Below are 14683 nucleotides of genomic sequence, written 5' to 3' on the forward strand. Positions count from 1 at the left end.
GATCTGGCTCCGACCATGCCAGCATCATCTTCGACCATGCTGATAACTCATCGTCTGTTTCCTCACTACCAAGGGAGGCAGATCGACAACACCGACCTGCTCGACTCCATCGATCGGGTCGGCACCAAACTTGCCAAAACCCTAGCTCTGGTAAGTTCAATTCAAAATCAACCTAATGGGTAGGTAACCACTACCCACAACAGATCTACCCGACTAGCATGGGCCAGTCATCCGGCACGGCTCGGTATGGATCTCGTGGTCACATCTACTCCTGAAGGGCGCTCTATTCAACGCCAGCCAGCCCCAATGATGGGTCTCCGGCTCTCCGAGTATGAAGCTTTGATGGAGGATTACCAGGCTCAGCCTTACGGCCTGCGGAACACTGCTTCCAACTACGCGTACAATATACAATGCTGCTTGGACTCGCGTCTCATATGTCGACCTCAGCCAAAGACACGTGACTTCGTCAACATGGTCCAGATTGAGGAGTATCAAGAAGGGTCGGTCCACATGGTCTGAGAAGGTGGCTCAAGCTCCTCATCCGGCGCCGCATCCGGTGCCTCCGTCCACACCGAGCTCCAGCATCATGATGATGAGGGCACTGAATACGATCTGGATATCCCAAACCATGCCCCGGGTTTTTCGTGATTCCCATCCTTCCTGCCAAGGCGAGGAGACTTGATCCATGTTGTCAGTAATGATGAGCCACCAACAGTTGGCGAAACAGAACAAGAAAGGCTGGCACGCGAAGAATGCAATATTGATCGGTTTAATCACCGACAGATCGAAGCCAAGGCAGAAGAGGAAGCACGACGCATAAGGGTCTAGCCGCGTGACCTCAACGACGCCTTTGACAGGGTAGGGGACAAGTAGGTCTTCAAGACTCTGAGTGCCAACGTAGCTATTGCTATGGCGACAATACAACGACTACCCAACACACCGGAAATCCAGGCTGTTCATGAGGATATTCAAGCTTACCTGATGGCTGCTATGGCCCAGACCGCAGAGATTGTAAATCAAGTCCGGGCTCCATCCATCTCAGTCGAATCAAGCCACAGCCGCCAGTACTCAAGTCGCTCACGGCCACCCAACCAACGTGGCTCACGCAACAACGACCCATCAGACAACCGTCAAGGCGGACACGATGGTCACGATGGAGGTCGAGACGACAACCACCGAGACAACCGCAACAATCGCCGTAGGGTTAACCAGGGGGCAATCAAGGTCACCGTGATGGCAATAACGATCTCCGCCATTCCCTTGGAGAACGTGATCTCCTCGATCGCATTAACCGAAGAGCCATTGATCGTGCATCCCACGAAAGCTATCGCCGTATGGAGTATGACACCACCCACGGTCCTTCGGGTTTGAAGCAGTTTACCTCTCATCTCCGCCAAGTCATATGGCCCAAGAATTTCAAGCTCAAAAAACTCCAGAAGTACGATGGCAAGGAAAACCCCGAATTATGGGTCATGCTCTATGAAACTGCGTGCAGATCAGCCATGGCTGATGAGCACGTCATGTCTAACTATTTCCCAGTCGCTGTTGGCCACGCAGGTCACCAATGGCTGGTCAGCTTGCCGGCGAACTATTTTGATTCTTGGCAAGAGCTCAAGCAAGCCTTCATCGATAACTTCATTGCTACTTGCGAGCAGCCCGACAACAAATATGATCTGCAACGGATCCGAGATTGGAAGGACGAGCCACTGCGAGAGTACGTCCAGCGTTTCTCAGAGATGCGCATCAAGGTCCCGTCAATCTTCGACAACGAGGCAATCGAGGCTTTCATCACTGGCCTACGCTTCCACGATGCCCTAAGGGATAAGCTCCTCCGCAAGAGGCCTGAATCAGTTACGGTGCTCCTGGCCACTGCTAAGAAATATGCGGACGCCGACGACGCTAAAAAGATAATTGTCGAAGAAGCAGCAAGGGTTCCGCGCTCCGACCACCTCCCACACCGCAATGACTACCGTGGCAACCGTGGTCAGAGCGACAATTTCGACCGCCGCAACCAGCGCAATGACTCTCGCGACCACCATGACCAACGTAATCAGCGGCGTAACCGCCGTGACGATTACAGGGCCAAGCGTGCTTAAGAAGACGACGGTGAGGTCAACGCCATCAAAAAAGGTGGCGGACATCGTAACTACGAAGAAGACTATACCAAAGCATTGAAAGGGCCCTACCAACTCCATCCCAAGTCAAATCACACCATGGAGAATTGCCGTGTTCTCAAGTCCATCTATACGCGCCAACAGGCTCTGGATACGTCCGACAAGCCTAACGACATAGGGGAACAGCGCAATGAGGACAACGACGATGAAGATGCAGATCCCTGTCACAAGTATGTCAAGCCAACCGATCACGTGCACACCATCATTGGAGGCAAAGTGTCCACTGAGACCAAATGAGAACGCAAGCTGCTCGCCCGTGCTTGTTTAAACGTGGCCAACGTCAGCAATCTCCTCACCAATCCACGGCTTCCTCCTTGGTCTCACCGTGAGATCTCCTTCAGCAGAAAGGACCAATGGGCTACAATACCTGAGTCGAGGCGTTTTCCTCTGGTTCTTGATCCTTGCATCAATAAGGTTCAATTCGATAGAGTGCTGATTGACGGTGGCAGTTCCATTGATATACTATTCAAAAACAGTTTGCTAGCCCTGAAGATAACCTAAGCTGATCTCAAGCCATACAAGGCACAGTTTTGGGGTATTCTCTCCCGACAAAGCTCTACACCTCTCGGGCAGATCACGTTACCTATGCAGTTTGGGACCCTAGACCACTTCCGCACAGACTACTTTGTGGTTGCTGATTTCGACGGCACCTACCATGCTATCCTTGGTCGACCATCGCTCACCAAGTTCATGGCCATACCAAGGTGCGTTGATTACACTGATCTCAACAAACACTGCCCTAAGGACCCCTTCGGTTTACCTCGCATATACGAGGTCATAGATTCAACCACCAGTTGCGAGCTGCTTTCCTTCCTCGATTGTTACTCTGGTTATCACCAGATCGCTCTCAAAAAGGACGACCAGATCAAGACGTCTTTCATCACGCCGTTCGGCACCTACTGCTACACGACCATGTCGTTTGGGCTCAAGAACGCCAGGGCTACCTACCAACGCGCTATACAGGCTTGCCTCAAAGACGAGATAAAAGACGACCTCATCGAGGCTTACGTTGATGATGTAGTTGTCAAAACCAAGGAAGCTCATACGCTTGTTGACAACCTGGAACGCACCTTTACAGCCCTTAACACATTCCGATGGAAACTAAACCCAAAGAAGTGTATCTTTGGTGTTCCTTCTGGCATACTACTTGGCAACGTCGTCAGTCATGATGGCATACGCCCTAACCCAGAGAAAGTCAAGGCCGTCTTGGACATGAAGCCGCCCAAAAAAGTGAACGATGTTTAGAAGCTTACCGGATGCATGGCCGCTCTCAGCCGTTTCATATCAAGATTAGGCAAAAAGGGATTACCATTCTTTAAACTGCTCAAAGCATCCGAGAAGTTTGAGTGGTCGGAGGAAGCGGACGCTGCCTTCACATAGCTGAAACAATACCTTACGTCACCTCTGGTCCTCACCGCTCCTAGGGAAGATGAAACACTCCTGCTTTACATTGCAGCGACTAATCGAGTGGTCTCCACTGCCATGGTGGTCGAGCGTGATGAGCCCGGCCATGTCTACAAGGTATAGCAACCAATCTATTTCATCAGTGAAGTGCTCAATGAATCCAAGACCAGGTACCCACAAATCCAGAAATTGATCTATGCCATACTGATAACATCCTGAAAGTTAAGACATTACTTCGACAGATATCGTGTGGTGGTCATGACTGAGTACCCTCTACGAGATATCATTAGCAACAAGGATGCAAATGAGCGCATCATGAAGTGGGCAATGGAGCTATGCCCCTTCTCCTTGGAATTCACAAGCCGTACTACAATCAAGTCTCAGGCACTCATCGATTTCATCGTCGAGTGGATAGACTTAAGCACGCCTACCTCTCAGGGGCCCAACGAGTATTGGAAGATGTACTTCGACGGTTCTCTCAACATCGACGGCGCAGGAGCAGGAGTCCTTTTCGTGTCACCATCTGGAGAGCAGCTTCGGTATGTCCTTAGGATTTATTTCCCAGCATCTAATAATGCCGCCGAATACGAAGCATGCCTACACAGTTTGCGCATCGCGGTCGAGCTTGGTGTTAAATGTCTCTATGTCTATGGAGACTCAGCTCTGGTAATCAACCAACTAAACAAGGACTGGGACACAATCAGCGAAAGGATGGTTGCATACTGCAAATCGATCAGAAACCTGGAAGGCAGGTTTTATGGCATCGAGTACACACACATGGTCCGGGACAAGAATCAAGCGGTAGATGCGCTGTCAAAGTTAGGATCATCCTGAGCCAAAGTCCCACATGGCATATTCGTCCAAGACCTGCTCATGCCTTCCACCGAGGAGGAAGATCCCACGGTCGACAAGCCTCTAGACAAGCAATTGGTGGCCATGGTTCCGGTGTCGAGCACCACTGAGCCACCTTCGACCATGCATGAGCCTGATTGGAGAGAGCCTTTCATCAAGTACCTAACAGATGGCAGTGGTTACGCTGATCGGACAGAAAACGAGCGCCTGATGCGTCGCAGCAAGCAGTATCTGCTCGTCGATGGCAAGTTATGGCGCAAGAACGTGAAGGAGGAAATCTTGATGAAGTGCATAACCCAGGAGGATGGCGAACATCTCCTAGACCAAATCCACTCTGGCTCCTGCAGCAACCACGCAGCCCCGAGAACACTGGTCGGCAAGGCTTTCCGAGCAGGGTTCTATTGGCCGTCAACGGTGGCTGATGTAGAGAAGCTAGTCCGACACTGTGAGGGTTGTTAGTTCTTCGCCAAGAGAATCCACGTACCAGCACATGAGATCCAGACAATACCAGCCTCTTGTCCCTTCGCATGCTGGGGACTGGATATGATTGGGCCCTTTAGACCGGCTCCTAGGAAATTTACATGTGTCTTTGTGCTGATCGACAAATTTTCTAAGTGGATAGAGTACATGCCTCTGGTACAGGCATCCTCAGAAAAGGCTGTTACGTTCCTCGACCAGGTCATCCACCATTTCGGCATACCCAACAGCATCATCACTGATCTGGGTACTCAGTTCACCGGGAACGCTTTTTGGGACTTCTGCGATGAAAGGAGCATAGTAGTAAAATATGTCTCGGTGGCGCACCCAAGAGCTAATGGACAAGTTGAGTAGGCAAACGGCATGATCTTGGACGCGTTGAAGAAAAGGATGTACAGAGAAAATGACAAAGCTCCCAGAAGATGGCTCAAAGAGTTACCTGCTATGGTCTGGGGCCTAAGAACTCAGCCCAGTCATGACACCAGCATCTCACCATACTTCATGGTTTATGGTGCTGAGGCTGTCCTCCCAGCAGATATAGCTTTTAGGTCAGCACGGGTAGAGAATTTCGATAAGGGCAAGGCCAATGAAGTACGGGAGCTAGAAGTGAATAGTGCAAAAGAGAAGTGGCTCGATTCTTGTGTACGTACAGCAAAATACCTTGCTGTTTTGCGTAGATACTACAACAGGAATGTTAAGGAGCGGTTCTTCGTGGTCGGAGACCTGGTCTTGAAGTGGAAGACGAATCAGGCTGGTGTCCATAAACTCGCAACCCCATGGGAGGGGCCCTTCATGATTAAGGAAGTCACACGGCCAACGTCTTATAGGTTAGCTCACCTGGACAGTACGGACGTACCGAATTCATGGCACATCGACAAGCTTAGGCGTTTCTACGCTTAACTTCTGAGATATGTACTCCTTTTGTACTTTCGATTTAATTCAATAAAGTTATTATGATTTCCTCGACCACTATGATTGTGTCACTCCAAATTTTATGGCTATTCTAATATGGCCAATCAAAGCCGACCACTATTCCTTCACGGGTTTTTGGAGCAGGCCCTGTCTCCGGTTCCTCTCAACGCGTGCATGGGATCCGCTCTCTGCGCTACGGGAGATCGGTAGGTCCCCCCTATTTTGACTTGTTCACGTCTACGTGTGCACAGGTCACGTACCTCACACTCCGACCACATGTCAAATCAGGGCCGTACAAACTTTTCAGGATAACGTGTCGAGTAAACTGGTACAACTAAATAGAACGCTAACATGTTCGCACTTAGTTACGCCAACATGAGTTTCAAGCTTAAATACGTTTTCATACAAAACAAATAAGCTTATAATAATATACAGTTACGTTATTACAAGCTTGCCTAAAGAGGTACAAGTTTACAATAACACAACTACATCCTTCTTCTATAGCTCTAGCCTATCCTGTTGGCTAGTCTGGGCATGCGGCACCTACTGCTCGCTATTTCCGATATCCCGCTCGAGTCTCGGGGACTCTTGTGCTGGTCGAGCTGAAGAGGATGGCCCCGTCGGTGCCTGGCTGGTCGAGACCGTAGGCTTCACCGGTTGGCTCACAGCTGATGGTGTTTCTAGCTGGCTTGTTGATGGCGTACCCTGTACAGGTGCTGTCTCACCTCCACACAGGTTAATGTCGCCAATTATCTTTGAAGACAGGTCCAGTTGTGTCATCCGAAGCTCCTCAGCCTTGTCTGGACTTACCTCTTTTGGGTACCCAGCCTCCAGGCGTTTGAGATCGATCAGGGGGTAGTGGGCACGCACCATGCTTAGCACATGTGCGCCTGTGTACTCACCCGCCTCCTTCACGAAATCTTGGAACCACTCCCATGCCTTTCGGCACCTCTCGACCAGTCCGAGCTGTGGTGTCCTCGGCGTTTCTTCTGTAAGCGCTGGATCTATAAGGTTGAGGATGGGCAAAATGCCAGTTGCCACCTCCTGGCACCATTCCCTCCATGTGTCCCGATCCTCTGTGATCCCTTGGCATCGTGCCTTCCAGCCGTCACGATCTTTTATCATGGCTTCTAGATGTTTCTTGGCATTAATTTTCAAAACTGCAAATCTCACAAGATATTAAAATGTCACACCACGACAAGGTAGCGCAGGCAACAGAATGAGCAAGGTGGTCTGGAACACTTACTTTTTAGTTCCTCCATCATCTTGGTTGTGTGGTCTTGGAGTTGCAACTGGTTGTGTGCCAGTTTCTTGTTCTCCTCTGTCAGGCGACCACACTCTGCGGCCACACGGTTTTTCTCCTCTTGGAGACAGACTACTTCGGCTTCCAAGCCTACACTACAGTTGTTACTACCAACAATGCAAAATCACGCGTCATGAGCTTGCTGTGATGAAGTGACAACTTACTCGTTTTTTCCTACTCTTTTGGCTAAGCTTGGGCTAGCCTAGACCAGGAGGTTTGGCCCAACAGAAGACGACGCGTGGCCCAGTCAATCTGCTCGGAGTCTCGCGCAAGGAATCAAGACAGACCTGGAGATCAAGCAAGATCCTGGTCGGTTAGAATAGGAATCCTTATCTGGCCACCTATGGCAATTGTAACTGGCTAGGATTAGTTTCCAGATCTGTAACCCTGCCTCCTAGACTATATAAGGCAGGCAGGGGACCCCTCTAAAAAACATCTCTCATTAGTATATAGTAATACAAACAGACGTAGGACGTAGGTATTACACCTTCTTGGCGGCCGAACCTAGATAAAACCTTGTGTCTGTCTTGTGTTACCATCTTGTTTGTAGCTTGCGCATCTGTCTACCGACAATCTACTACCTTGGGCATACCCCTAGGTAGACTGCCGACCATATTTCGTCGACACGGTGGTCTCGCCATGGTTGTGCTCTTGGCCATGGTGAGCGTGCCCGTGCATGTGCGCTCCTGCTCCGATGTACAACGTCATGGCTGGGGTCCTCCTTTTGGCTGATGGCAGTGCGCACGGTGTGTCCTAGGTCTCGGCAAGTGGGGTCATGGTGGTCTCAGCAAGCGAGGTCATGGTGGTCTTGGCCATGGTGGTCTCAGCAAGCGAGGCCATGGTGGTCTCGACCATGGTGGTCTCGGCAAGCGAGGTCATGGTGGTCTCGGCCATGGTGGTCTCAGCATGTGAGGTCATGGTGGTCTCGGCCATGGTGGTCTCGGCAAGCGAGGCCATGGTGGTCTTGGCAAGCGAGGTCATGGTGGTCTAGGCCGGAACTTGAAGCTTCAGCAAGGGTTCGATCGTGGCGGTGCACGTTCCATTTGGCTAGGGAGGTGGTCTCAGCAAGATGGCTCACCACGGGGAGCTCGAAGGCGATGGTGGTGGTGCGGTGTCGATGGTGTAGCAGAGCCGAGCCAGGACAGAGGTGCTCACCATCTTTCATGCCAGCGGCTCCTCCCTTCTTGCTTCATCATCGGCATCTTTCTCCGTGCCTCTCCTTCTCCTCTCGTCCCTCAGCTTAGTGTGTTGGTACGAACTGCACGGCGGCGGCAAGGTGAATGGAGGGCTAGGGCTCGGGGTCCTCCTTTTATAGGCCAAGCTCCATGCTCATCCATGGCAGATGGCAGAACGGCAGGCGGTGCGCTGAGCGCATCGGAAGGCTCTCGCGTGCGGGTGTGGTTGCGTGGGCGCAGCGCTAAGGTGGGAAACAGGGTCATGCGATGTGCGTGACCCCGGGCCCGCGCCTGCTGCTTCGGTCGGGGCTCGGTTGGGAGGAGAGGCTGGCCTAGGGAGGACGAAGACCCTGTTGCTGGGGTGGCTGACGCGTGGGGTCCAGTTGGCAGCGGGTGTGGCTCAGGCGCGTCGCGATGTGGCTACGTGCGGCGCATGATGGCTGACGAGCGGGCCTAGCTTGTCAGCGGCTATGCGCGTGTGGGCGGCAATGCTGGGCTGGCTTCATGGGCTACGCGCGTGAAAGGGTAGGAGAGGCTCGGCTGGGCTGAGCTGCTGCCTCCCTCTTCTTTCCTTTCTGCTTTATATTATGTCACACTTCTTTTATGTATATAAATCAAAGTGGCATATTTCTCCTTTGGTAAAATGTCCCATGGTGATAAACATTGGTCATAGTATATGTTGGAATATTAATCCCATGGTAGTACACTTATTTATAAACAAATATTTGTTAGCTTTTATTAATCAACACATAAATCCAAATAAAGTCCGAATCACCATGTTGAATATAATGCAACTTGATGTATGCTATGTGGTAAAATATATTCTAGGTGATGAGGTGAGATACTTGTGCAAGTCATGTAGGTTTAGTTAGTGCAAGGCTAGGGGTTTTCCTACATGCCACATCATCACTCAAGGGTTACTAGGAAAAAGAACAAAAATTTTGTAGTTGAGATTTTTGGGTTGTTACAGTCCTACCCCTTTAACAGAATCTTGTCCCCGAGATTAAAGTGTAACGTACTCTTCGAAGAGATAAGGATATTGTAGCCGGAGGTCAGACTCCTTCTCCCATGTTGCTTCCCTCTCAGTGTGATTGCTCCATTGGATCTTGCACATAGGAATAGTTTTGCTTCGGGTCTCTTTGGTATCTCTACCCAGAATTCAGATAGGATGTTCTTTATACTCAAGAGTATCTTGAATGTCAAGTGTATCAGTTGGAACTACTTCATCGGGCACTCTTAAACACTTGTGTAGCTGTGAGACATGGAATACGGGATGTACACCCGCCAATTCCTCAGGTAGTTCAAGTTTGTAAGTGAGTTTTCCAATCTTCTTGCGTATCTTGTATGGCCCAACAAATCTAGGGGCGAGCTTTCCTTTCACATGGAATCTGACAGTTCCACATAGCGGGGATACCTTGAGATAGACAAAGTCTCCCACGTTGAACTCAAGTTCTCTTCTTCATTTGTCAGCATAACTCTTGTATCGACTTTGAGCAATTCTCAAATTCTCCTTTACTTGAGCAACTCCTTCTTCGGTGTCTTGAATCTTAGCAGAGTCAAAGAATGATTTTTCCCTCGGTTGAGACCACATCAAAGGTGTCTTACAAGGTCTACCATACAGAGCTTCAAACGGCGACATCTTGATACTGGCTTGGTAGCTGTTGTTGTAAGAGAATTCTGCATAGGGTAGGCATTTCTCCCAATCAGAGCCATAATTTAGTAGTACACTAGTGTGAAGCATGTCTTCTAAGATTTGATTTACTCGTTCAGTCTGTCCATCTGTCTATGGGTGATAAGCGGTACTAAAATCAAGTCTGGTTCCAATGGACTTGTGCAGGGCTTCCCAAAATCGGGACATAAACTGAGGACCACGATCAGATACAATACTAGAGGGAGCTCCATGCAGTCTAAGGATATGCTCAACATATAGATCTGCTAACTTTTCGGCATCGGTCTTGGTCTTAACGGGTACAAAGTGAGCAACCTTGGTCAAACGATCAACAATCACCCAAATGGAATCATTGCCTTTCTGTGAACGGGGCAACCCGACTATGAAATCCATGGATATGCTCTCCCATTTCCACTCGGGAATGTCAAGATGCTTCAGTAATCCCGCAGGCCTTTGATGTTTAGCCTTGACTCTATTACAGGTGTCACATCGTGCCACATGTCCCGCAATGTCTGTCTTTATGCCTTTCCACCAAAAGTGTTTCTTCAAGTCTTGATACATCTTTGTACCTCCAGGGTGAATATAGTACTTGGAATCATGTGCTTCTAACAGAACTTCTTCTCGTAGTGCTGGATCGGAAGGTACACAGATTTTATCCTTGAACCAGATGGTTCCTTGTTCATCTTCATGGTGGTTGGTCTTGTAGCCTAGTTTCATCAGACCACGGAGATATTCAATCTCTTCACAATTTTTCTGAGCTTGACGGATGCGATCTGTGAGATCATACTGTATGCAGAGCTCATTCAACAAGGCATGCAGTAGTATCTCAAGTTGGAAATCTTCAATCGCTTCCTTGAGCTCAGGTGGTACGGTTTTAGTGATCAAAGTGTGACAGTAACTCTTGCGACTGAGAGCATCTGCGACTACATTAGCTTTTCTCGGATGATAGTGAATTTCCAGGTCATAGTCTTTAATCAACTCTAGCCAACGGCGTTGCCTCATATTCAAATCTTCTTGTGTGAAAAAGTACTTCAAGCTCTTATGCAAACTTGGATGATATGTAAGAATAAGTTGCTCTAGAGTCAAATAGAACTGATGCAGTATTGCCATTAACTAAAAACATACCATACACAACGTCAGGGGCAGCCTATGCTTCCTCGGTGTCTAGATGGTTGAGACGTCCATGAGTAGTAGATCCCTTGAACTGAGACTTCTGAGAGGCTGAGTTCTGAGGGCACTCAGCGGCTTTGTGACCCGGTTGGCCACAAGCGAAGCAGGTGAAAGGCACACCACCTATAGGGGTTGGCGCGGGTGCCTTCCAATTTCCAGTGCTTGGTGTAGAGCGGTTCTGTGTTGGGTGTTCATTCGCTGAGCGGGAAAGGTTGGAACGGTCCTATGTGTTGTGGTCCTGAGCATAACTGTCCTAGGTGTAACGATCCTGAGCAGGACGGGAGTATTTGGTGGTGTAGCCTCCACCACCCCTACTCGATCTAGGGTTGTCATCTCTATTGTGGTGAGAGCATTCCCTGGATGGTGCATCTCTATGGAACCTCTTGCGATCACGGCCGTGGAAGGACTCCTCAGGCTTACACTTCCTCTCCCTGTACTCCTCTCCAGCTTCAGCATGGTCCTTCTCGATCTGGATGCAGCGATCCACTAGAGCACGCAACGTGCTACTCTCAATACCGCCAAACTTTAGCTTGATGTGCGGGTTAAGTCCCTTGCGGTAATAGTATAGCTTCTCCTTCTCAGAGTTCACAACATAGGATGGTGCATAGCGTAGAAGGTTGGTGAAGCGAGTGGTGTACTCAGTCACCCTATCCTTTCCCATCTTGATGTTGCGGAACTCCTCGGCTTTGGCCTCCATGATACCCTTGGGAATGTGATACTCAGTGAATGCTTCAGCGAACTCATCCCATGAGATGTTGGCAGGGTCCTCATGGGAATCACTGAAACTGTCCCACTAGGCACGTGCTGCACCTATGAGCTGGTGTGCGGTAGCTCCAACACTCATCGTCGGTGAAGGTGTTGAGGTTGAGCTTCTTTTCCACCTCCTTGAGCCAGTCATTGGCTACAAGCGGGTCAGGGTCGGTGCCATCATAGGTAGGTGGCCTCAGCTTTAGAAATCCCTCCAGCTTCCTTTGGAAGTCATTCTGCTAACCTCCTTGGCGACGGTTTGCTCCGTCTACAAGACCTACAAGAAGTTGGGTCTGTTACGCCATCACTTCTGCCAGGTTCGGTGGTGGTGGTGGTAGAATGTTCTCCTCAACAGGTGGTGGGGTATTCTCCAGGTTGAAGGGTATCCCTCCACATCCATGGCTGCGGCCATGATTGTTGCCACCACGCCCCTCGTTTGGTTCAACTGGTTTGGGGGTGAGCACACGTCTACGGTTCATTAGGCGAGCAGATCGGCGGTTCGGCATCTGCAACACGGATTGTAGGAACTTTAGTGTTTGTGCCGTAAGTGCTTATAATTCAGTATGATTACATGATTTTAATGATTTAAAGAAAAGAATTTATACTATCCAACACTCATTACAAAGAAGCAATAAGATCCATAAGATGCAATAAGATCCAAAACATTCATTACATGGGTTTATTACATAGCATCATCTCCAGTAGCTACACTCGAAGACTCACGAGAATCATACTATGCATAGTGTCTCATATTACATCTCATAAGGGTTACATCATGGGGTACAACTTATGGAAGCCACTGACATGACTCATGACCACGCAGGGTCATCTACTCTAACTCGTACACCGCAGCTAGGATATGACTATTCTCGATCTCGGTCTCCTCATCAGACTTGTGAAGTCGAGACACGTACTTCAAGGCCTCGGCGAGCTCCTTAGTAGGCTTGGCTCTAGGTAGGGTAGGGCAGGCGTCTAGGTTGAGGCAAGTCAGGGCTAACTCAAACTCCTCTATCCTAGGCTTCATCTTGCTGCGAATCTCCTTGGGTAGCTGATGCCACATACCCTTCATCTCCCTAAGGCGCTTCTTGTCAGACTTCTGCCAAACCTGCCAAGTCCTCTCACACTTGTCCAGTAGGTAATCATTCTACCTGAGTGCCTTGATCAGGTGACCCTGGTTGTGAATGGCCTTCTTCCTGAACTCCTTTAGCTTCTGAGTCATGGTCTTGTTCTGAGATTGGATTTTTAGCATATCAATCCCCTTGGACCTCTGTCTGTCTCCTCTACGATTGAACTCAGCCTTCTTGTCGTCCAACTCTCTCTACAACTCCAAGACCTTGCTATCGAGGTAGGAGTTCCTGTTGCCTAGGTCGGTGGCTTTGTCCTGTAAGTCAGTGACCTCGGCTCTGTGGACTTCTTCACGACGGTTGAGCTCATCCTGTAGCTTGGCAACTGTCTCAAGCAGACTAGCTTGCTCCTGTGCTCCCTACGAGTCTCGCTCCTAGTACTCCCATAGAAGGGCTTGGTCCTGACATCTCCTCTGCTCAAGCTGGGTCATGTACATGTCCTGCTCTAGTAGGTGGATAGCCGAGACATGAAGGCATCTGTCCTCCTCGGCAAAGATAACTCTACTGGCTGTGAAATTCTGCTCACTAGGGGTAAGGCTGAGGTCGAGGGCCTAGGGAAGTAGACGGAACTCTGTTGTCTTCAAGTGCTCGTAGTGGTCCCTCATCACTCTACGAAGTGCCTTGTGTGAGATAGCTCACAGCCCCCCCTCAACTGTGTCCTCTATAGTCAACTCAGTGAAAGCTGGGACAAAAGGTAAGGTAGAGCTAGCTAGGAACTCGATTGAGGTGACAACCGGTCCTTCGATTCCTCCTTCCTAAGTTGACCTCCTAGTGCAAGTGACCTTGACAAGCTTGTCAGGGACTCCTAATGTGACGAGAACTCGGCAGAGGGTCTGTGCAAAACCCCCGAGCTCACGTAGGTCAAAGGTAAGCTTGGCGTGGTCTAGAGGTAGCAGTCCTAGAGGCGGCCATTCGACATTCGTTGCCATCTGCATGTTTTAAGGAAACAGGTGTTAGCAGGTCAATAAATAGATAAGCCTTGCATGAAAGTAAATGCAAGGTTGGTATATAACTGAAAGAAGGGCTGTTCACGTCCTATTCTATCGTCCATTTCTGAGGGTTTTGTCCTAGGGTCAAGTATGGCTCTGATACCAACTAAAACGACCTGATTTCCGCGAAGGGAAATCCACAGAGTCGAAGTGTATTATGACCATTGTAGATCATATTACCCAAATTCCAGTCGAATACCACATCCATACAATGATAATATCAGAGTACAAATAGTGCGGAATTACATAAATTATTACATCGCCGCATTGGCGGAATCAAAAGTAGCATTCATTTAGAATAGCTTGAAGATAAGATCACCAAACTCGAGCGTAGGAACGAACCCCTCAACCGTCAAACTCCTCAGAGCTATACTCCTTAGCAGAACTTGTGAGCCAAAATTTATCAGTACGATTTGTACTGGCCACTCCCACCCTATGAGCATTGCTTTGTGGAAATTGGATGCAAGTTGGATATATTCAAAAGGAACCTATAAGGCTAGGGTTTCCTATGTTATAGCATATCAAGTATATATATAATAATAGCTGGTCAAGTTTTAACCCCATTCCCACACCCATTCCACCCCATTTCCGTCCAGAGCCAGGTTATGATCCTAGGATTGATATACCACCATCTCCATATCATCACCATACCATCGCTTAGTCGACAGGACAACTGCCTCTCAGCAC

The 14683-nt window shown here is 49.3% G+C and overlaps 1 protein-coding gene across 1 annotated transcript; it reads left to right on the plus strand.

Moving 5' to 3' along the window:
• The first annotated feature begins 5270 nt into the window (after window positions 1-5270).
• LOC136496250 (uncharacterized) lies at window positions 5271-5807 on the plus strand. The gene has a single exon (XM_066491917.1). It carries the CDS (start codon window positions 5271-5273, stop codon window positions 5805-5807), a length of 537 nt encoding a protein of 178 aa, XP_066348014.1.
• Window positions 5808-14683: the final 8876 nt, after the last annotated feature.

Source organism: Miscanthus floridulus, chromosome 12 (genome assembly GCF_019320115.1).
Source record: "Miscanthus floridulus cultivar M001 chromosome 12, ASM1932011v1, whole genome shotgun sequence".
Taxonomy (NCBI): domain Eukaryota; kingdom Viridiplantae; phylum Streptophyta; class Magnoliopsida; order Poales; family Poaceae; genus Miscanthus; species Miscanthus floridulus.